We start from the raw sequence: 21,400 nt of genomic DNA, 5'->3' as shown, positions 1-21,400 counted from the left end.
CATGATCTCGTGGTTCCTGAGCTCGAGCCCCACATTGTGCTGTCAGCTCAGAGCCCTCTTCAGATCCTGTGGCCCCCTCTCTCTCTGCCCCTACCCTGCCCTCTCTCTCTCTCAAAAAACAATTTCATTAATAATTTCTCTCTCATTTATCTAATGGCATGATAATATTTTAGAAATATTAGATTAAACAAATACATTATTAACATCACACCTGGTTGTTTTTGACGCAGCCTCTAGAGAATGTAAAACAGCGTGTGTGATTTACTTCATTTTTCTAGTGGATGGTTCCACCCTAGAACTGCTTGATTGATTTGTTTTTATCATTCATGCACAGGGTTCAATCCCACCCAGAGGAAAATGCCACCCAACTCACTGAAAATTGTGAGAACCTTTAGTCATTTCATAAATGGGACTTGGAGGCTTTCAGGTGGCTTGAAATGCTTTTTTTTATTAAAAATTTGTTTCCATTTATTTATTTTTGTGAGACTGAGCACAAGCAGGGGAGGGGCGGAGAGAGAGAGGGAGACACAGAATCCGAAGCAGGCTCCAGGCTCTGAGCTGTCAGCACAGAGCCCAACGCGGGGCTCGAACCCATGAACCGTGAGATCATGACCTGTGCCGAAGTCAGACAATTAACTGACTGAGCCTCCGAGACGCCCCTCAAAATGCTTTGGAAGAAATAGTTGCTGGTTTGTCCTATAAAAACCAAAATAAAGTTTAAGGGTGGAGGACTCATTTATCGAGATGTTTAAAGTGTGGTGTTTAATCTCATTCCCTAGACTGATAATAACGATACTTTTCTTTTCTCTGCAGAAACCTTTAGAAAATCATCGCTTGGCAACGATGAGACAGATAAAGAGAAGAAAAAATTTCTGGGATTTTTCAAAGTTAATAAAAGAAGCAGTAGTAAGGTAATGGGCTGAATACACGTATGATTCTGCATTACGTAAAAATAGTTGCGTGGGATGTTTGTACTCACCCTGTCTTGGAATTTTTCTAAATATTTGTAGGAATATTAATTTCTTCAGGTGAAAGGGAACTTATTCATATGCAGGAAAGTGACTGACATACATCCAGACTTGATTCCTAAAGCAGGGTGATAATGTTGTGTTCGCCAGTGGGACCCAAAGCCACGAGCCCTGCTCTGCCGGCTCGTGCACGGCACCCGGTGTCCAAAAGGTATATTTTGCTAATCCCTAGTATTTGCTCCTTCCTAGTGAGACTAAAAGGACGAAAGCGGTCCGGCCACTGGCGGGCTCTGATTCCATATTTGTATCCAGTTCCAGGCAGAATGGGAGGGCGGCCTGGTGCTGGTGAGAAACCCCTGTGCCCACCGCCCGGACCTGTGCATCTCATTTCCCCGGTTCAGGAGGCCGAGGGAGGGGACGGTTCACACCACTTTGCTGATGAGGACGGGAAGCAGGAAATAACGGTGCTCAGGGTCCGGGCTTAGATCCGGGCTGCACAGCCCGCAGCACCCCCGGCCCGCGGTGGTTTCTGGTTCAGAGGAGGGGGGGCAGTGAGCTCCAGGGTGAAAGCCAAGGTCAAGTGTGGCTCAGGAGCTTGGCCTCCTGCAGGTGTCTGTTGCCTTTGGCAGTGACCCACACACACCAGCTCATTTTCCTCTTTGTGTGTCCTGATGCTTTGATTTTGCTTTTGTGAATCTCTTTTTTGTTACTGGTTACATGCCCTTTCTCTGATGTTGCTAGGTGTCCTTTGAAAATCAGTGCTCGTCGTACTTCTCTCAAGATCCTTGGTGCTTTCCTTCTCTCTATCCCATATTCCCTCCCAGTCCCTCCTCCCCCTTCCCCCTTCTCCTTTCTCTCCTCTCCCCCTTCCTCATCCCCTCTTCCTTTCTCTCTCCTCCCCCTTCCCCCTCTTTTCTCTCCCCTCCCCCACCCCCTCCTCCTTTCTCTCCCCTCCCCTCCTTACCCCCTCTTCCTTCCTCTCCCATCACCTCCCCCCTTTCTCTTCCCTCCCCTCCTCTCTTCTCCTTTTTTTTGTTCTGGTCAGGTCAGGATTACTTGAAATTACAGATTCCGACTTTTGCGTTTGAATTTCCCTTCACTCTATAAATGTGGGGCTTCTGGGTTCCTGAAATCTGGGAGATCACATTTTCCAAGACTGCGTTCCTCACTGTCCTCCTTGATCCTGATGGAACCAAGTCATAGTAAAACCTACCATTTCCTCACACGGGGATCTCAAGAGTCCTCTGGAGTCTTACTCCTTTGGAGGGAAGGAACTGCCAGCAAAGCCAGTAAAAAACCAAGAAACGCTTTTGGTTTTAGCAAAATAAGGTCGCCTGTGGCGTGGGGGTGGGAGGCTGCCTGGCTTACGCCACCGCCGGGGACACTGGGAAAATGCCAAGGCTGCGGGATTCTTTCTGTCCTGGCGTCTTGGCGCTGTCCCCGTCAGGCTGCGCTTAGTTTCCCTTCTCCTGCACCTCCTCTCTCCCTTACTTTGTTTTATTTTGCCCTCGACTTCTCTTACCGGAGTATCTGTGGTTTGTGGCCCCAGCCTCTCCAGGCCTTGTTCCTCTTCGCTTCCTGGATTGAGAGGCTGTGCTAAATGCAGCTTAGCTTCGTCTTCTGGAAGCCTGCTGACGGGTAGTATCCAGCCCATTGCACAGTCGAGGAAGCACAGGCTGCATGCCCCTGAGCTGACCACGGTCCGAGTCCACACCGGCCTGTCCTTCCAGTGCCCTGGCTCTTCCTCCCTTACTCCCACTGTACTTGGTTCACACTTTTCTTCATGAATCCTAGGAGGGTTGGGTAAAATCATTACTTTCTTTAAGTTTTTTTTAATATTCTATTTATTTTTGAGAGAGAGAGATAGAGCGTGAGCGGAAGAAGGGGCAGAGAGAGAGGGAGACGCAGAATCCGAAGCAGGCTCCAGGCTCCGAGCTGTCAGCACAGAGCCCGATGCAGGGCTCGAACTCACAAACTATGAGATCATGACCTGAGCCAAAGTCAGACGCTTAACCGACTGAGCCATCCAGGCGCCCCGGGCAAAATCATTAAGTGATTCCTAAAATGTTACGATGCCAGATAGTCTGCACACATCTCAAGAGAACGGAACACTGAGAATGGAGAAATGCCAAGGCAATTTGAAGCTAACATAGGTCTTTGCAGTATCTCCTTAAAAGCAAAAAAATATATACGTGTGTGTGTGTGTGTGTGTGTGTGTGTGTGTGTGCATGTAGTCTCAACAAGGATATACTTAAGGGATAGCATTTTGGCTGAAGCAGCTGAGGGTGCATATCTCTCCTTATTATAAAGCTTTGGTATCTTAGGGGCCCCTGGGTGGCTCAGTTGATTGAACGTCTGACTTGAGCTCGGGTCAGGATCTCACGGTTCATGAGTTTGAGCCCCATGTTGGGCTTAAATGCTGTCAGCCCAGAGCCCGCCTGGGATCCTCTGTTCCCCTCTCTCCCTGCCCCCCCCCCACTCATGCTCCTCTCAAAAAATAAAAATAAGACTTTGGTATTTTCATTTTTGGTATTTTAAACTTGGGGGTTTCATTTTAAAACATGGTAATTTTCTACTATCTGGACACTATTTATTCTTGTAACTCAGCGGTTCTGAAAAAGTACCTAAGAATCACCCTAAGACCTCGCCTAACAATTGGATTCTTGGGTCTTCTCCCCAGAGATTCTCATGGGGGAGGGGGGGTGTCAGGAGCTGTATCTCCTGCTGCGCCCTGTGATTCTGTAGCCGGAGGCCAGTGAACCATCAATGCGAGACATCGTTCTTCACGATGGAGCGAGATACCATGATTGTTTATCTTTTGTGGAGAGTGAGATGTTCGGTGAATTATTTCTGCTGCACTCACTGAGCAGATTTAGAAAGCCCCAACCAACACTTGTTACTCAATTGGTTTTCAGAGCCCACTCATTCGGCCCAGACGCACTAACTACTGTTTTCTTCTTGTGCGTTTTCCAAGCGGACGATATGCTTTTGGGAAAATGCAAAAAGAAAATGCCTCCCCGTGAGTCATGGATTTCACAACCAGTTTTCAGATCAGTGAGCACTTCGGTTAGGGGCTTCTGGGTTCCTGAGCGGAGGGACGAACCCCAGGATTCCCATCTAGAGTCTGCTGCCTTGAGGACCACGCTGGTATCTTTGGCTGTAGTAATCGCTGAGGATGACTTTCGACCTGGGCTTGCTTGACCTTTGACCTGGAGATGACCTGACGCGTGTCTGTGTTCCAGGCGGAGCAGATCGGGCGGTGCGGGCTGGACGGCGATGGGGACCCGTCACGGTCGGCTTTGGGAATGGGCTCGAATGTGAGTACTAACCCCGCAGGGGCTTCTTGCTAACCGGGCGTGCTTCTTGCTGCTTCAAGGAACCTTCTAAAAATGGAATCCTAGATTCGTTTGGTTGTTAGGTTTTTGTGCTTTCAGTCTGGATAAATGCACAAAGCTGCACATGGGCTACTCGTTTACCTGCCCGTGCTACGCCTGGAGCAGGTACCAGTCAGCACGGTCAGGAGGATCCTTGCTTAGAAGGACTGAACTTACGCTCTCCGGACTCACTCCTGTACGCTCAGGAGGAGCTGATGGTTTGGGGGCCACCTGGCCCTCTTTCCCACCCTGAACCCACCAGTTCCCAAACTCCTCAACTACGCTTTGAAGGGAAATTTATTCAAGTTTTATGTATTTATTTTTTTAGTTTTATTTTGAGAGAGAGAGACAGGGGAGAGAGAGGGGGGGAGAGAGAGAATCCCAGGCGGGATCCCCACTATTCGCACGGAGCCCGATGTGGGGCTCGAACTCACGAACCATGAGGTCATGACCTGAGCCGAGATCAAGAGTCCAACGCTTAACTCACTGACCCACCCAGGTGCCCCGAAAGGATTTGTTAAAACTACCTGTGCCCTCATGTTTCAAAGTTGGCATGTAAAACTTTTCTTCATAATTAAAACATTTTTTTTCACGTTTACTTATTTTTGAGAGAGAGAAAGAGACAGAGAGACAGAGTGCAAGCAGGGAGGTACAGAGAGAGAGGGAGACAGAGGATCTGAAGCGGGCTCCAGGCTCTGAGCTGTCAGCATAGAGCTTGACGTGGGGCTCAAACCCACAGATGACGAGATCATGACCTGAGCCCAAGTCAGAAGCTTAACTAACTGAGCTACGCAGTTGCCCCAAACCTTTTTTTCACGATTTTAAATACTTGAAGGAAAAGAATTCATAGTATGTTATAAATACTGACATTTAAAGTATATCTAATAAAGATATGCTTTACCATCACATTTTAAAATTATATGGGCAAACCCTTCTACAGCGATAAGAAATTTTGCATTATTTTCCTTTTCCGTTCTGCCAGTCCCCATGTAATATTCTGTTCTAGTCAATATATATTTTATGCTTAAAGGTCTTTTATAAAGGCTTAAATGAAACGTAAGATAAAAACGTCTATCGAAATTGGATTCTTTTAAATTTCACGTGATCATAAAGCTTTAAGTAGAAAAACATTCTGACAGATTAAGTTCACATTACAGCTGCAAATAAATAAAAACAGTATAAATATGTTACGACTTTTGATATATAATTGTTGAGCATGAAAATTCACTTTTTTAGAAGTTTTTTTTTTATTTTGAGTGGGGGAGAAGGGCAGACAGAGAGAGAGAGGGGAGTCCCAAACAGGCTCCATACTGGCTCAGCACGGAGCCCGACCCAGGCCTCGATCCCACAGACTGTGAGATCACAACCTGAGCTAAATGAAGAGTCAGACGCTCAACCAACTGAGCCACCCCGGTGGCCCTGAGAAGTTAATTTTTTTGAAAAGATGTCACCTTTTAATAAGACAAAAAGTATTTTTTTCCATTTATTTAATATATCCATTAATGAACATAATTTATGGATAAATCTAGATAAGCTTCCACATTGAATTTTGGGACTCTTTTATATTAAGCCTTGAAAAACATTTTACATAAATAAGTCTACAAAGAAGGAAAAGTTAAGCTGTCTGCAGCTTCTGCAGGTAATTCACAGAGTGATCTATTGTGAAAATGGTTTTGAATGGACTTTTTTTCCTTAATTTTTTAATGTTTGTTTATTTTTGAGAAAGAGACAGAGCGCAAGCAGGGGAGGGGCAGAGAGAGAGGGAGACGTGGAATCCGAAGCAGGCTCCAGGCTCTGAGCTGTCAGCCCAGAGCTCACATGGGGCTCAAACCCACGAACCGTGAGATCATGACCTGAGCCAAAGTTGGACACTTCACTGACTGAGCCATCCAGGAGCCCCTCGAATGGTGTTTTATCTCTACCTGATTAAGTTCTTTTCAAATTTGTCAACAGACAAGATTTGGAGGCCATTTGACTGGTAAAGGACTTGTTACTCAATCACCCTGGAGTTACTGACTTCTGGGAGGTATAAGGAAAACCTTAACCAGACTTATCAAAGAATAATTATACTCATTCCTTGTAGGCATTTTTTTTAAATACCGTTTGAAGACTTCCTTCCTGAAGGAACAAATGTGATAGAAACAGGTGTAGACATCAAATAATATATGTGAAGAATTAAAAATTTTTTCTTTATGTTTATTTATTTCTGAGACAGAGAGAGACAGAGCATGAACGGGGGAGGGCCAGAGAGAGAGAGGGAGACACAGAATCTGAAGCAGGCTCCAGGCTCTGAGTTGTCAGCACAGAGCCCGACGCGGGGCTGGAACTCACAAAGCACAAGATCATGACCTGAGCCGAATTCGGACGCTTAACCGACTGAGCCACCCAGGCGCCCCTCATCCCAAATTTTAAATCTGTTTTTGTCAAGATCTGGGGCTTATAGCCACTTTGGTTTATGGAGAAAGTTTGCCCTGTACACGAATTGGCAAAACAAGCCCTTATTTTCCAACCAAGAAGCCAAATCAAATTTAATTTGGGTTAAAAAAAAACTCACATCATACTTTAAAATTTAACTGAATGTGTTAATATGTGTCCCCATGACAAAATGATATGACTTCTGAATCTAACAGTAGATGTGTGGAAATGTTTCAGTTCCTCACATGTCACTTTAAAAACATAGGAGTTTAATGCCCTGAATTTAATACTACTTTTCCCTTTTAGTGGTCATGGGTTTTTTTCTTAATTTTAATTTTTTTAATTATTTTTTTATATTTAAACTCAAGTTAACACAGTTTAGTCTTGGCTTCAGGAGTAGAATTTAGTGATTCATCACTTACACAGAATACCCAGTGCTCATCCCAAAAAGTGCCCTTTTTTTAAATTTTTTTTTTTACATTTATTTATTTTTGAGAGACAGAGAGAGGCAGAGCCCAAGTGGGGGAGGGACAGAGAGAAAAGGAGACAGAGAATCCCATGCAGGCTCCAGGCTCTGAGCTGTCAGCACAGAGCCCAACACGGGGCTCGAACCCACAAAGCTCAAGATCATGACTTGAGGTGAAGTCAGATGTTCAACCGAATGAGCCACCCAGGTGGCCCCAAAAAGTGTCCTTTTTAATGCCCGTCACCATTTAACCTACCCCCCCACCCACTTCCCCTCCAGCTACCCTCAGTTTGTTCTCTGTATTTAAGAGTGTCTTATAAGTGCCTCCCTCTCTATTTGTATTTTGTTTTTCCTTCCCTCCCCCTGTGTTCATCTGTCGTGTTTCCTAAATTCCACATGTGAGTGAAATCATATGATATCTGTCTTTCTCCGACTGACTTATTTCACTTAGCATAATACACTCTAGTTCCATCTACGTTGTTGCAAATGGCAAGATTTCATTCTTTCTCATCGCCCTTTTTTAAAGTGTATTTCTATTTAAGAGCGAGAAAGAGTGCTAACATGCATGAAAGCGGAGGAGGGACAGAGAGGGAGAATCCCAAGCAGGCTCCACGCTGTCAGCACAGAGTCGGGCGCAAAGCTCCATGCCACGACCCTGAGATCCTGACCTGAGCTGAAATCAAGAGGCGATGCTCAACCAGTTGAGCCACCCAGACGTCCCTTAATGGCTATATTTTAAAGCTCTGTGCAAATCAGCTCTCAGCTGTCAAGACAACCAAATCTCATTGGTTTCCAGTTTGAGGAAGGATTTACACGTGGCCGGAGCTGAGGCCGTACTTGAGCTAGATGCGGCCGCAGGCACCTGTCCACAGAAGTGCTTGTAACCATTCTTATCTTTGTCTAAATAACCCTGAATAAAATTACCTAATGATTTTTAAGACAATCTCGTCTTTAGTTGTGTAATCTACGCAGGTTTTTACCTGCCCTGACCACATCAGCAATGCCATTTGCTTTGCGAAAAAACAGACTTAAATCCACTGAGAATGGTTTGAAATGTCCGTTGACTCATTAGTCTGTAATTTTGGTCTCAATTTTGGCCACAAATTATTGGATAATGTCTTCTAGGAGCGCTTGGGTGGCTCACTCGGTTGAGCATCTGACTTTTGATTTTGGCTCAGGTCATGATCCCATGGTCGTGAGATTGAGCCCTGTGGCGGGCTCTGTGCTGAGTGTGGGGCCTGCTTAAGATTCTCTCTCTCCATCTCTCTCTCTCTCTCTCTTTCTCTGTCTCCCTCTGCCCCTCCCTCATTCGCGCACATGCACACGTGTTCTGTCTCTTTAAAAAAAAAAAAAAAAGTCTTCCAATATTTCATACACTCTATAAGCTACATTTGTGTTTGAGTAAGGAGTCTATTTAATTACACTGGAGGGCTTGGCCGCTCACACCATTTTACTTAATGCAGTTAAGTATCACAGCTTTTTCTACAGCAAAGAATGGCCGCATAAATTTTGTTGTGGGCGTTGCTAATCTGTGTGAGTTTTTTTCTCAGTGCAATGTAAGAAAATACATTTATGATATAGATAAATAGAACCTAGGCAAAAACTTCATAGGAACTGTTCAAAGCGTTTATAAGAAAAATTACAAAATTCCACAGAGGCACACAAAAGTAGAATTGTACACGTGGAAGGCATACCGTGTTCTTAAATATGAAGATTCAACATTATTCTGTTGATTGGGTTTTGTCATAGAGCTAAATAAATTGGTTATAAAGTTTACTTGGAAAAATAAACAAGCAATGACTAGCCAGGAAAACTCTGAAAGGCAAGGAGGGTGGAAAAGCCTAACCAGTTTTAAAATGCTTCTTAAGGGGTGCCTGGGTGGCTCAGTCAATTAAGCGTCTGACTTCGGCTCAGGTCATGATCTCGCAGTGCAATCCATGGGTTTGAGCCCCGAGTTGGGCTCTGTGCTGACAGCTCAGAGCCTGGAGCCTGCTTCGGATTCTGTGTCTCCCTTTCTCTCTGCCCCTTCCCTGCTCTCACTCTGTCTCTCTCTCTCTCTCTCTCTCTCTCTCTCTCAAAAATAAATAAACATTAAAAAAAAACTTTTTTAAAATAAATAAATAAAATGCTCCTTAAGCCTCTGTAATTCAGACCGTGTCATATTGGCCACAGTAGCTCAGTGGAACCCAATAGAAAATCTGGAGCGAGTTGAAGACAGAAATTGATATACAATTTGGCCACATGTCAAATCAGTGGAGGAAAATAATCTTATTAATTCAGGAATTTGAGATCACTGAATAGCCCTACAGAGAAAGATAAAATCGTGTACATTTTCACCATAAATATGAGGGTAAAAAACAAATGAATCAGAAATGTAAATGTAAAAATTGAAACCATACAGTTACTAGCAGAAAATAGGAGTGAATTCATCTGTAAATTGAGAGTAGGGGATACTTTCCTAAACACTGGTGAATTGGACTGCAAGGGAAACTAAATTCTTGAATAACAAAAGAGAGGGAGAGAAGGAGGGAAAGGGAATGTTATAAGCAAAGTAAATGTCCAGATGATGAATGTGGGACCAGGGCTCTTAGAAAAGCAATGGCAACCATAAATAAGTGAAATCATAGGGCATTTGTCTTTCTCTGTCTGACTTTATCTTATTTAGTGTGATTCCCTGTAGGTCCATCAACGTCAGTGCAATTGGCAAGATTTCATTTTTTTCTATGGCCGAATAATATTCTGTCGTACATCTTTTCTATGCATTCAGTTATATATGGGATCAAAAAAAATAAAAAGCAAACAAATGGACTCATAAAAACAGAACAAACTGGTGGTTGTCGGAAGGGTGAGTGTGGGGGGAATGGGCGAAGTAAGCGAAGGGGATTAAGACCTACAAGCTTCCAGTCACTGGGAAGAAAAATACAGCTTAGAGAATGTAGTTGATAATATTGTAATAATGTTGTACAATGTGACACTACACTTACCGCGGTGGGCATTGAATGATGTAGAGACATGTTGATTCCCTATGTTGTACACCTGACACGAATACAACATTGTGTATCTACTTCAAATTAAAAAAAAAAAAAGAACGAAAGAAAGAAAAAGGGGGCTCCTGGGTGGCTTAGTCAGTTAAGCGTCCGACTCTTGGTTCTGGCTCAGGTCATGATCTCACGGTTTGTGCGTCGGACACCCACATCGGGCTTGGGATTCTCTCCCTCCCTGGCTTGCTACCTCTCTCTCTCTCTCTCCCTCCCTCCCCTCAAAAATAAATAAATAAACAAACATTAAAAAAAGGTGACCTTCTAACCAAGAGAGATATTCATAGAAAGTTCGCAGAAAAAGAGGTGTAAGCGATGCCTAAATAAATGGAAAGTGCCCAGATTCACTCCTAATGAGAAATAGAAGTTAAACCTACAGCAAACTTCCCTTTCACCTCTTCCGGGGTCTGTTTGAACAGTACAAAGCTGGAAAAGGAGAAAGAGCCTTATATGCCGATGGAGTGTTTTCTGGGATTTTTTTTTTTTTAATGAAGGGCGACTTTTACTGGACTTTTAAGTGTCCAACCTCGGCTCAGGTCATGATCTCATGGTTTGCGGGTTCAAGCCCAGAGTCGGGCTCTGCAATGACAGCTAGGAGCCTGCTTGGGATTCCTTCCCTCCCTGTCTCTCTCTCTCTCTCTCTCTCTCTCTCTCTCTTTCTCTCTCTCCCCCTCTCGCCCCCCTCTTCCCTACACACGCTCTCTCTCTCTCTCTCAAAACAGATAAATAAACTTAAAAAAAAAAAAAGGACTCCCTTGCTAGTGGATCAGGAAGGACTTCCAAGCGCTGCCGGGAGAGTGTGTTGAGTCAGTGCTGCCACTAGGGGTCAGTGTTTTCACAAGCAGAGTGAATCCCGCTGACACTCTGTCGTCCTGGCCTGGAAAGAGCCCAAATTCCCTGTTTGGAATGTCCACAAATTGTGAGTAGAAAGCTATGTCCTGAGGGCTGAGCCACAGGTGTGTGAGGTAGAACTGAGTTTTGTTCTAAAGCAATTTCGAAGAGAGCTATGATGATGGCTTTGTACCTTTCGCTCTTTTTATTTTTTTTTTTAAGTTTATTTATTTTGAGAGAGAGAGAGCACGAGCAGGGGAGGGGCAGGGAGAAAGGGAGAGAGAGAGAATCCCAAGCTGACAGCGCAGGGTGCGACACGGGGCTCAAACTCACGAACCATGAGATCATGAGCTGAGCCGAAGTGGGACGCTCAACCGACCGAGCCGCCCAGGCGCCCCATGTTGTGTATTTTCTTGCGCCTGTCTTTCTACAGACACCCAGGGCCAGCCTCGTGATACACAGCTGTGATTGCCTCCACGGAGCTCTGTGCCGTTCACAATGTGCTCTATCTCAGCGTGGTCTCTTTGTAATTTGTTATGACTCGGGCGGTGAGCAGCTTCTCTCTCGAATCATCTCAGTTGACTGGGATGCAGCAGAACTCTGCCCCTTCTTTGAGAAGCAGGCTCTGAAGTCAGCAACCATCGCTGCCTGGTTTTGTTGACACAGCGGAGTCGTGGAGTAGCAAAAGCTGAATGACGTTAAGCTCTTTCTTAAGAGCTCTCTGCTTAATGTATCTTAAGCCAGGTACCGTTCATGTGCAGCCAGTGAAAATTGATTTCCACATAGTTTGACGCTATATGTCTGATGCTAAAGGCACACATTTAGGGGGCGCCTGGGTGGCTCAGTCAGTTACGCGTCCGACTTCGGCTCAGGTCATGATCTTGCAGCTCGTGAGTTCGAGCTCCGCTTCGGGCTCTGTGCTGACAGCTCGGAGCCTGGAGCCTGCTTCCGGTTCTATGTCTTCCTGTCTCTCTGCCCCTCCCCCACTCATTTCTCTCTCTCTCTCTCTCTCTCTCTCTCTCTCTCTCCCCCCCTTCAGAAATAAATGAACATTAAAAAAAATAAAACTAAAGGCAGACGCTTAGCTGAAGCAAAGCCAGGTCGCATAAGGAAAAAAAGTTATTCGTGCCAAAGCTCATCCCAGTTGCCCAACACTCTAAATTTTTGTGCAGAGATTTTAAATGCTGGTTTCTCTCATTGGAAAGGGAAAGTAGCGGGAATTGCAGACCTAGAGGCGATGGTCCACAGTTCCGGCGACAGTGGTGGGGATTGTGAGTTTCTACTTCTGCCCTTGAGCTACGTGTTGGCCAGGGGTTGGGATGACCCAGGAGGGGTGCCAGCGGCCCCCTTTGCAAATGCCTGCTGGACACTAATGCCACCCAGGGCCCATCCTGTTCGACGATCAGGACGCTGTAAAGAGGAAGGGGGACAGAACTAGGGCAGAAGCGGGTGAGAGAGAAACTTTATTTTGATGTTTTTGATGAGTCACAGTGATATCGATTGTTTTCTTTTTTTAAATTTTTTTCAGGGTTTATTTATTTTTGAAAGAGACAGAGCGTGAGTAGGGGAGGGGCAGAGAGAGACAGAGACAGAATCCAAAGCAGGCTCTAGGCTCCCAGCTGTCAGCAAAGAACCCGATGTGGGGCTCAAACCCATGAACCGTGAGATCATGACCTGAGCCGAAGTCGGATGCTCAACCAACTCAGCCACCCAGGCGCCCCATCCATTGTTTTCTTAAACAAAATTGTCCCAAGTTGTTACTGCCTCCTTTAGAATGTCCTCCCTTTCACCGGAACTGTGGACGATGGCCGCTCTTGGGTACCTGTCACCCAGGGCTCCCACATTTCTTTCTTTTGTCGGCCCTCGTTGCCCCTAGCAGGGAGCAGCGGTACCCCGGTCCCCGGAGGGATGAATACTTTCCTGTGCGCTCTCTGTGCCAGAGTCACGTGTCTCTCTGCAGCCAGCAGACTGGCACCTTTTACCAGGAGGACCCTGCGAACCACCCAGGCTGCTGTCTGAAAAGCAAGTGAGGGGGACACTATGGGGAGGGGGAGATTAATTCTACTCTTCGGAAGTGGAGACCAGAAGTTAAGGCACCCGGGTTAGAGACATGGACTGCGCGAATATCTACTTCCTGTCACATAATCCGGGAATAATACTCTGGATATTGCCCGCTCAGCGGGTACCCTGAAGGAAGTTGAGTCTGGGGCCTTGTTCTATAGCACGATGAACGCTGTGGGACCATTCCAGAGCAGAACGGAGGGGCAAGTTAGGAGCAAAGGGTCGATGAGATCTGGAGGCTGACCGTGGTCATTCCCAAAAAGGGACAGTTGAGCGTGAGGTGTAACGTGCTGATCACACCTGTGCTACATGTCGAGAGCCAGAAACCGGTCACCTTCTCAGGCTTTCTACTTAGGGCTGTTGTTTAAAATAGTAGAGGATCCCACCCTCCCCCCCCCCCCAGTCAAAAGTCCAGGGCCAGACTGCTCCACTCGTCAGTTCTACCAAACATTCGAAGTAGAATTAATTGTCCTTCTCCAGCTTCCAAAAAATGGAAGAGGAGGGAACACTTCCAACTCATTTTGCGAGGCCGGCATTACCCTGATGATCAGTTCAGTATCCATGATGGACATAGATGCTGAAATCCTCAACCAAGTATTAGGAAACTGAATTTTATAATTCATTGAGGGGATCATCTAGCACGATTTATTGAATCGACGTGACACAGCACATTAACAAAATCAAGGATAAAAAAATCTATAGGATCATCTCAATAGATGCCAAAAAAGCGTATGACAAAAGCCAACATCCATTTATGATAAAAAAAAAAAACACTCAACAAAGTGGGGATAGAGGGAAGTCACCTCAATGTATTAAAGACCATGCATGACAAACCCCTTGTTAACATCATACCTAATGGTCAAAAGCTGGAAGCTTGTCCTCTAAGATCAAGAACAAGACCAGGATGTCCCCCACTCCACTTTTATTCGACACAGTTTTGGAAGTCCTAGCTACAGCAATTTGTCAAAAAAAAAAAAAAAAAAAAACCAAAACAAATAAGGCGTCCAAGTTGGAAAGGAAGAATTATCACCATTTGCAGATGAGATGGTATTATGTAGCTAAAACTTTAAAGACACCATCAAAAAACTGTTAAAACTAATAAATACATTCACTAAGTTCTCAGCATACAAAATCCGTATACAGACATCTGTGACATTATATGCTAATAAAAAACCACCAGGAAGAGAAATTAAGAAAACAACCCCATTTACAGTTGCATCAAAAAGAATAAAATAGGAATAAATTTAACCAAGAGGGTGAAAGACCTACATGTTGAAAATTATAAGACATTAATAAAAGAAATTGAAGAAGACCCAAATAAATAGATATCCCATGCTCATGGATTGCAAGAGTCAATATTAAAATGTCCCAAAGCAATCTACAGATTCTTTATAATCCCTATCAAGATTCCAATCACATTTTTCAAAGAAATAGAATAATCATAAAATATGTAGATATCCACAAAAAACCCCGAATAGCCAAAGGAATTTTGAGAAAGAAGCTGGAGGCATCGCGGTATTTGATTTCAAACCGTATTACAAAGCTATAGTAATGAATACAGTATAACATTAGCATAAAAGCAGATGCATAGACCAATGACACAGAATAAAGAGCCCAGAAAGAAACCCATGCACGTATGGTCAATTAATTTACAGAGGAGCCAAGAATATACAATGGGAAAAGGATAATGTCTTCGGTAAACAGCGTTGGGAAAACTGGACCACTCTCTTACACGTACACACAGATTAACTCACAGTGGATTAGAGACTTGAATTTAAGACCTGAAACCATAAAACTCCTGGAAGAAAACATAAGCAGGAGGCTCCTTGACATCAGTCTTGGTGATGATTTTTTTTTTTTAATCTGATGCCCAAAGCAAAGGCAACCACAAAATCTCCAGCAATTTTCATGTAATGACACATATTAAATGCGTTCATTTCTCAGGGTGCCTGGGCGGCTCAGTCATTTAAGCTCCCACTCTTGGTTCAACTCAGGTCATGATCTCACGGTTCTTAGGTTTGAGCTGCAAGTCAGGCTCTGCTCTGACAGGGTGGAGCCTGCTTGGGATTCTCTCTCTCCCCCTCTCTCTGCCCCTCCCCTGTTCATGCGCACGTGCTCTCTCTCTCTCTCTGTCACTAGATAAACTTAAACAATGTGTTAATTTTTCATTATGATTTTGGTAGTGGAATTATTAAATATTCCAGTAATAAAATATGAATGAATATTAACAAAGGTCATTTTCAATTAAATTTTAAAATCTCCATAAGCAAATTGAACTATGAATATCCATTAACCAAAGAAAAAGCAACTCAGTGATGAAATGTCCCTGCACAAGTAAATTTGGGGAGATTATATTTACATTTGTGTACACATATGGATGATTCCCTCTTAGTTTTACTCTAGTTACTTGAAAATTGCCCTTTGCGACGATGTGGGTGGAGGTGGAGAGTATAATGCTAAGCGAAATAAGTCAAAGACAAGTACCGTACGATGTCACTCATGTGGAATTTAAGAAACAAAACAGACGAGCAAAGGGAAAGAAAAAAGAAGGGGGGGGGAGGGAGGGAGGGAGGCAAACCAGAAACAGACTCCTAACTAGAGAGAACAAACTGATGGTTACCAGACAGGACGGAGGTGAGTGAAATAGCAGATGGGGGTTAAGAGTACAGTGATCATGATGAAAAATAATAAAATAATAAAAAAGATAAAATCACTAACAAAGCTACAAAAAAAAAATAATAAAATTAGAAAAATTAAAAAAAAAAAAAAAGGGGGCCACCTGGCTGGCTCATTCGGTAAAGCGTGCGACTCTTGATCTTGAACGTGGGTCGTGAGTTCAAGCCCCACGTTGGGCACGGAGCCTACTTCAAAAAAAAAAAAGAAAAAGAAAAGTCTGCTACGTATCTTGCGACTGAATGTAACTACCAGCCATAATAACGGGTAGCCACAAAGCAAAGTTAGCGGTGATACATTACTTAAAAGCAACAACGGCACATTTGAAAGCCTAGTCGACTAATTTTAACGTAAATGGCGAGCCAGTAAAAGGCATCCTTTGTGCCGTGGGAGTCAGCACGTGAGCAGTGGGAACCTGACAGTCCCCCGTGGCCACCAGGAGCCACCAAAGACGACGAAACCCGAATCCCGGGGAAACTCGAGCCATATGTGAGTTTAATGCTCTGAGCACAAACTAATGACGACTTCCAGCAGGCTAGAGCAGGTGGGCCTCTGCCAGAGGGACACGTGGGGGTCTTGTGACCACAGCTGTAGAAGGAGGTCTGTGGTGTGGGTGGTGAAGATCCTTGAGGCCCAGCCGGGGAGGCGGGATTGGACTTCGAGAATGAGCTGGAACAGCTGAGAATTCCCATTTCAGGCATGAGACACAGAAAGGCCTAGAAGCCCCCAGCCCCAGTGTCCACTCCCCCCCCCCCCCCACCGCCAAGATCACGGGCAGATTGTACTGCAAGTGTGAGAGGTTTCTCCAAGTGGACTCATGGTCTGGGCCTCTGCCTGCTCCTCCATAGTAAGGAGCACGGGTGGGGGTGGTCTGGGGGGAGGGGGGCGGCAGAGCCCACTGTGACAGAGTCCCCTGAAGGAAGGACTACCTGGGAACCGGACACAGTGGCAGTTAGCGGTTAGTTGTCATTCTTCTCTCCTGCTTTTGGCCTGGCACGTGAGCTAACAACAGGAGTGGGCTAGGATGGTTTCCGGAACAATGCAGAGGGAGGGGAGGGGAGAAATGTGGACCGTGGCCTCAACAGCACCGAAGGGGTGCTGAACGTGTTGATAGCACGAGGGGTCCCCCCCGGTGCTATTCACCAAGCCGCAGATCCAAGGACGTCCCTAGTAACACATTGGGGGGCACCTGGGTGGCTCAGTGGGTTGAGCATCCGACTTCGGCTCAGGTCATGATCTCACAGTTCGTGGGTTCGAGCCCCGCATCGGGCTCCACGCTGACAGCTCAGAGCCTGGAGCCCGCTTCAGATTCTGTGTCTCCCTCTCTCTCTGCTCCTCCCCTGCTCACACTCTGTCTCTCTCTCTCAAAAATAAAGATTAAAAAAAAATTTTTTTTTAAGTCAGGACTTTGAAATAAGTCTGTGTTCTGTCCCGAGATCACGAGCCCCAGGTGGCTCTCAAACACAGATCACTGAGGTGCCTGGACAGCTGGGGTAAGGATGGGCCACCGGCCAGCAGATGGTGAGGTCCCCTGGGTGCGTCCTCCTGGGGCGTCCCCAGGCCAGGAGTGAGCCAAGCCCTCGGTCTCTTTCTGAACTGGAGGAAATGATCGAAGTCCTGTGCTCATGGGGTCAACTGGGAAGTTGCCCCGCTAGCTGTTGCTGGTGTTGCTGCTTTGCCCTGGCTTCCTCTTGGCCAAGAAGTCACAGGGCTGGCTGCACGTTGCAGGTCCACTGTCCCCGACCCTGAGGGACTGCTGCTTCTCTCTTTGCATTTTCTTGGCAAGCAGACCGTGTCATGAAAGGGACACCCTGACTCTCAGGGCTTCCTTCTCTTTTTAAAAAGCCTGGAGCCTTTCTTTCCTCACCTCGTTCTTAGCCACAGCAGTCAGTACCCCCTGGGGACTCTGGGAAGGATGGGCAGGGCTGCAGAGGTGACGCACTTCCTCCGCCGGGCACCTGCTTTCTGATCGGGAATACTCCACTCGGAGCAGAGATGAGCTGGTGCATCCCAGGGCGCAGGGACTCGACCTACCCACGGGTCCCCCCGAGAGGAGGACCTTTCGGGTTGTGGGTGACACGGGGCCGCGTGGGATGGCAGCTGGCACGCGACATTTATAGACAGCTTGGTTGTCTTTAGCGCAGAACCATAGAACTCGAATGTAAGTAATGCATTTAGATTGAAAAACCTAAGTGCACAGCAGCCTGGGAGCGATCAGACTCTCTACGAGTTCACGCTAAGAGGACCGGAGATTCCGATTGGTCACAGGACCAACATGCGGACAGGTGGACGGGTGTGCATTGTTTCTGTGTGCTCAGTGCGAGCATGGTCATTACCAGACACACGGGGTTCTGCCGAGAGATGATCAGATCAATACGGGGAGGAGCTGCAGGTTCCAGGTCTTAGGGGAGGAGGGCGGGGGGAGCCTCTGGCTCCGGAGGCAGTGACTCCTCTCCTAAAAAATCCTACAGAGCATCTGGCTCGTATCCGGGTGAGAAGTCGACACCCCACCCTTAAGTCTCTTGTCATTTTTTTTCCACTTTATTTTTTTAGATTTTTTTAATTTTTGCTTATTTTTGAGAGGAAGAAACAGAATGTGAGCAGGAGAGGGGCAGAGAGGGAGACCCAGAATCCCAAGCAGGCTCCAGGCTCTGAGCCGTCAGCACAGATCCCGATGCGGGACTCAAACCCACAAACCAAGAGATCATGACCTGAGCCAAAGTCGGACGCTCAACCGACTGAGCCACCCAGGCGCCCCTTAAGTCTCCGTAATTTTGCCCTGGGGGAAATAGGGCACTTTCCAGAAAGCCAGCGCCCCTTGGTTAGGAGACCCCTAACCCTTTGGGTTTTGGAGCTTCCTGCCCCTGTCTTCAGGGACCTTCCAACCCTGAATAGCCACAGGTGGCCTTCATGTGCAGAACAATGTCAACCAGAATCATCTTCTGAAACTGGCCACATGGTTTGTCACCCTTGTCTCATCGTCCAGGCCGAAAGAAGCCTGGACGGAGTTTCTGCTTCCTCCTGGAGGATTGAGAATTACCTGCCCCCTGCAGCATCTCCTGGAAATGGTAACGTTACTGTCCAGCACAATCAAACTATAAGAAGAATAGCAACCACGTGAATGTATTTTTAATGACCCGTGTCAGCTCTGTGTATTGGGGTCCTTCCCGGAACACGGAGGCGAGGTTTCTGGGGTTGACAGTTGATGCGAATCGTGGCGTGGGCTCAGCCCATGCTGTGTGCCTTTCCTGGATAGCCGGCGCATGGGGTTACTCTGCTGAGGCACCACCAGGGTGCCCAGGCCACTTAGGTGACAATTGGGCCACGGCGTGGCCGTTCTCTGCATCGCAACACGGTTTGGCTCCCCCTCTTTGCCTCCGGTGCCCAGAGGTCTGTGGAAGACACAGCACTTTGTCCTGTGTGTGTGTGCCCGTTCGAGCAAATGGACCCGGCAGTGTAAACGTTGCTCATAAAATGAGAGAGAGCACCATAGCCAGAGCAGGACAGTGAGCTCGTGACTCTCGAAGGCGGCATGATGTGGGGAGAAACCTGAAGCCTGGATGCACCTGACCATGACCCTCGGGTGGGCAAGGTTCCAGGGCGTCCCGGGGAGAAATTATCCACCACCATGGTCCTCAGAACTCGGGTCCTTGTGGCCCTTCTGGCAATCGTTAGGCGGCAGATGCTGGTGTTTCACACTGACTCACGGACGGCCAAGGAAAAACTGGGCAAATGGCAGAACAGGGCACCCTTGGCAGGGTGCCCTTTTGTGGAGGACGAGCTAGCTTCAGGCTCGGATGTAGGGAGAGGGATGCCCGTTCAGTGAACCAGCAGGCCAGCCTCCTGTCCAGGCCGGGAGACCCTGTGCAGAGCCTCACAGCCAATCCCGACAGAGGGCAGGTGACATTCGTCTCAGGGACTGGGCACGATAATCCAGAAATCGGGGCTGAGCTCTCTGTGATAAGAGGGGTTGCTGAGAGATGCTTCATGCAGAAGCGAGTTACTGTATGTGTGTATGTATGTGTGTGTTTTCACACACACACACAAGCACACACTACACGACTAGGGGGACGTTATTCAGCAGAGGCTGGCCGGGGTGGTGATTCTGCAGGACCGGGGAGCTCTCCTGAGGCATCCACACACACACCCCTTTGCTGAGATTCGGGAAAGCTCACTTCCTCCTTGGCCTCTTGGTGAAAATACCTGAGGGGCTCCCCGGTAGGGAAGGTTGGCCAGCTTCCCGGGGAGGAAGCAGGGAGAGTTTGCTGTTTATGCTGCCCGGAAAGGAAACAAGTCAAAAGGGAACCTCACATGCTAGGAAGAGCCTCTGGGTCACCGCCATCTGAAGGATACTAGGGAAGTGGGGCTCCAGTGGGAAGTCAGGAGGATACCCCGACTGGCAAGAGGGAGGGACTGGAGAGCATCATACTTCTGCGCAAGGCTAGCGGAGGTAACCTTAGAATCCAGCCGGGAGAGACTGGTGCTCCCAGAGGGAAGAAAAGAGAAGACAGACCCTCCCTCCTCTCTGGCGCCTGGCCCTGGGCGCCACCTGTCCCACGCCACCCAGTGACCGGGCTAGTGAGGGTGGAGAAGCTGTTCTTGGCTCAAGGCTACGAGGCCTCGGGGACATGGCCAAGGGCAGGCTGGCGGAGAGCCCGCCATGGGAATGTCTTTGGGAGAGCCCAGTCTGCCCACAGAAGCCTGCCCTTGACCTATAACCTGGAGCCGGGTCCCGCCAGCTCCCCCATATCCCACGCACAAAGATGAGAGCATCTCACCCTCCCAGGCCTGCTCCCCAGTTTCCTGATGGCTTGCAGCCATCCTCCTTAACGGTCCTGGTGGTTCCATTTTCCTCCCGGCTTGTTCCCGTCAGAGCAGAGACTGAGTAGAACACCGCTGACCTTCTGTGACGTCCCTGTGTCACGTGCCTCCAGATGGGAAAATCTGCCTCTGCTCTCTGGGTCTGTCCTCTGACTCCCTGGCTTCCCCGGGCCCCCAGGCTGGCCACCCCCAGGCTCTGGGATGTGCAGCTCCCATCAGCCACCTTCCTCCTGACCCTCTTTTTATCTGAACAAAAGTTAACCTCTTCACGAAAGACGTCAGGAGAGCTGCACCCCAGAAGCACAGGGTGACAAAGGAGAATCTCGAGTAACCTGCCCAGGGCTTTGCAGGCGACCTTAGGATGTGTGTGCCCAGAGGTCCCCTCCCTGTTGCCTTGAAGACATGCATTGGACCAGCTGAGCATCCTTTGGGGCATCAGGGCCTCTGAGAGACGGGTCAGGGGTGGGGCCACTGGTAATTTGTTAGTGGTAAAGTACCAGAGTTTATGAGTGATTTACTGAAAGCATACAAAAGGCGTAGAAGGTGTGCCCTGGAAAAACATCGCCATTCGCCTTGTGATGTGCTGTCCGAGGGCACCCCCAAGGGTTGGGTTGCGGGTCTTGGACAGACGCTGCTTGTGAAGGTTAGTCACGCACGCAAATACCAGCCACCGTGGAGGTCGGGGGCCTCCCCAAAATGCCAGTGGCTGATGCTGTGAGTCTGTCCCCGCAGAGAGAAGGAACAGCAAAGCAC

General features: G+C 47.3%; 1 protein-coding gene across 2 annotated transcripts in view; it reads left to right on the top strand.

Annotated features, from left to right (window-relative positions):
* COBL (cordon-bleu WH2 repeat protein) overlaps positions 1-21,400 on the top strand; it is a 167,307-nt gene that overhangs the window by 22,024 nt on the left and 123,883 nt on the right. Inside the window, exons 5-6 of one of the 2 annotated variants that reach the window (XM_042914062.1) lie at positions 814-911; positions 4,211-4,285. In XM_042914062.1, the coding sequence (XP_042769996.1) occupies positions 814-911; positions 4,211-4,285 (173 nt within the window). The remainder of the gene's footprint in view (positions 1-813; positions 912-4,210; positions 4,286-21,400) is intronic. The other variant, XM_042914053.1, reaches the window with a different exon arrangement.

This window comes from Panthera leo, chromosome A2 (genome assembly GCF_018350215.1).
Source record: "Panthera leo isolate Ple1 chromosome A2, P.leo_Ple1_pat1.1, whole genome shotgun sequence".
Taxonomy (NCBI): Eukaryota; Metazoa; Chordata; class Mammalia; order Carnivora; family Felidae; genus Panthera; species Panthera leo.
Note: the sequence above shows the minus strand (reverse complement) of the source record. Positions and strands in the feature narration are given on the sequence as shown.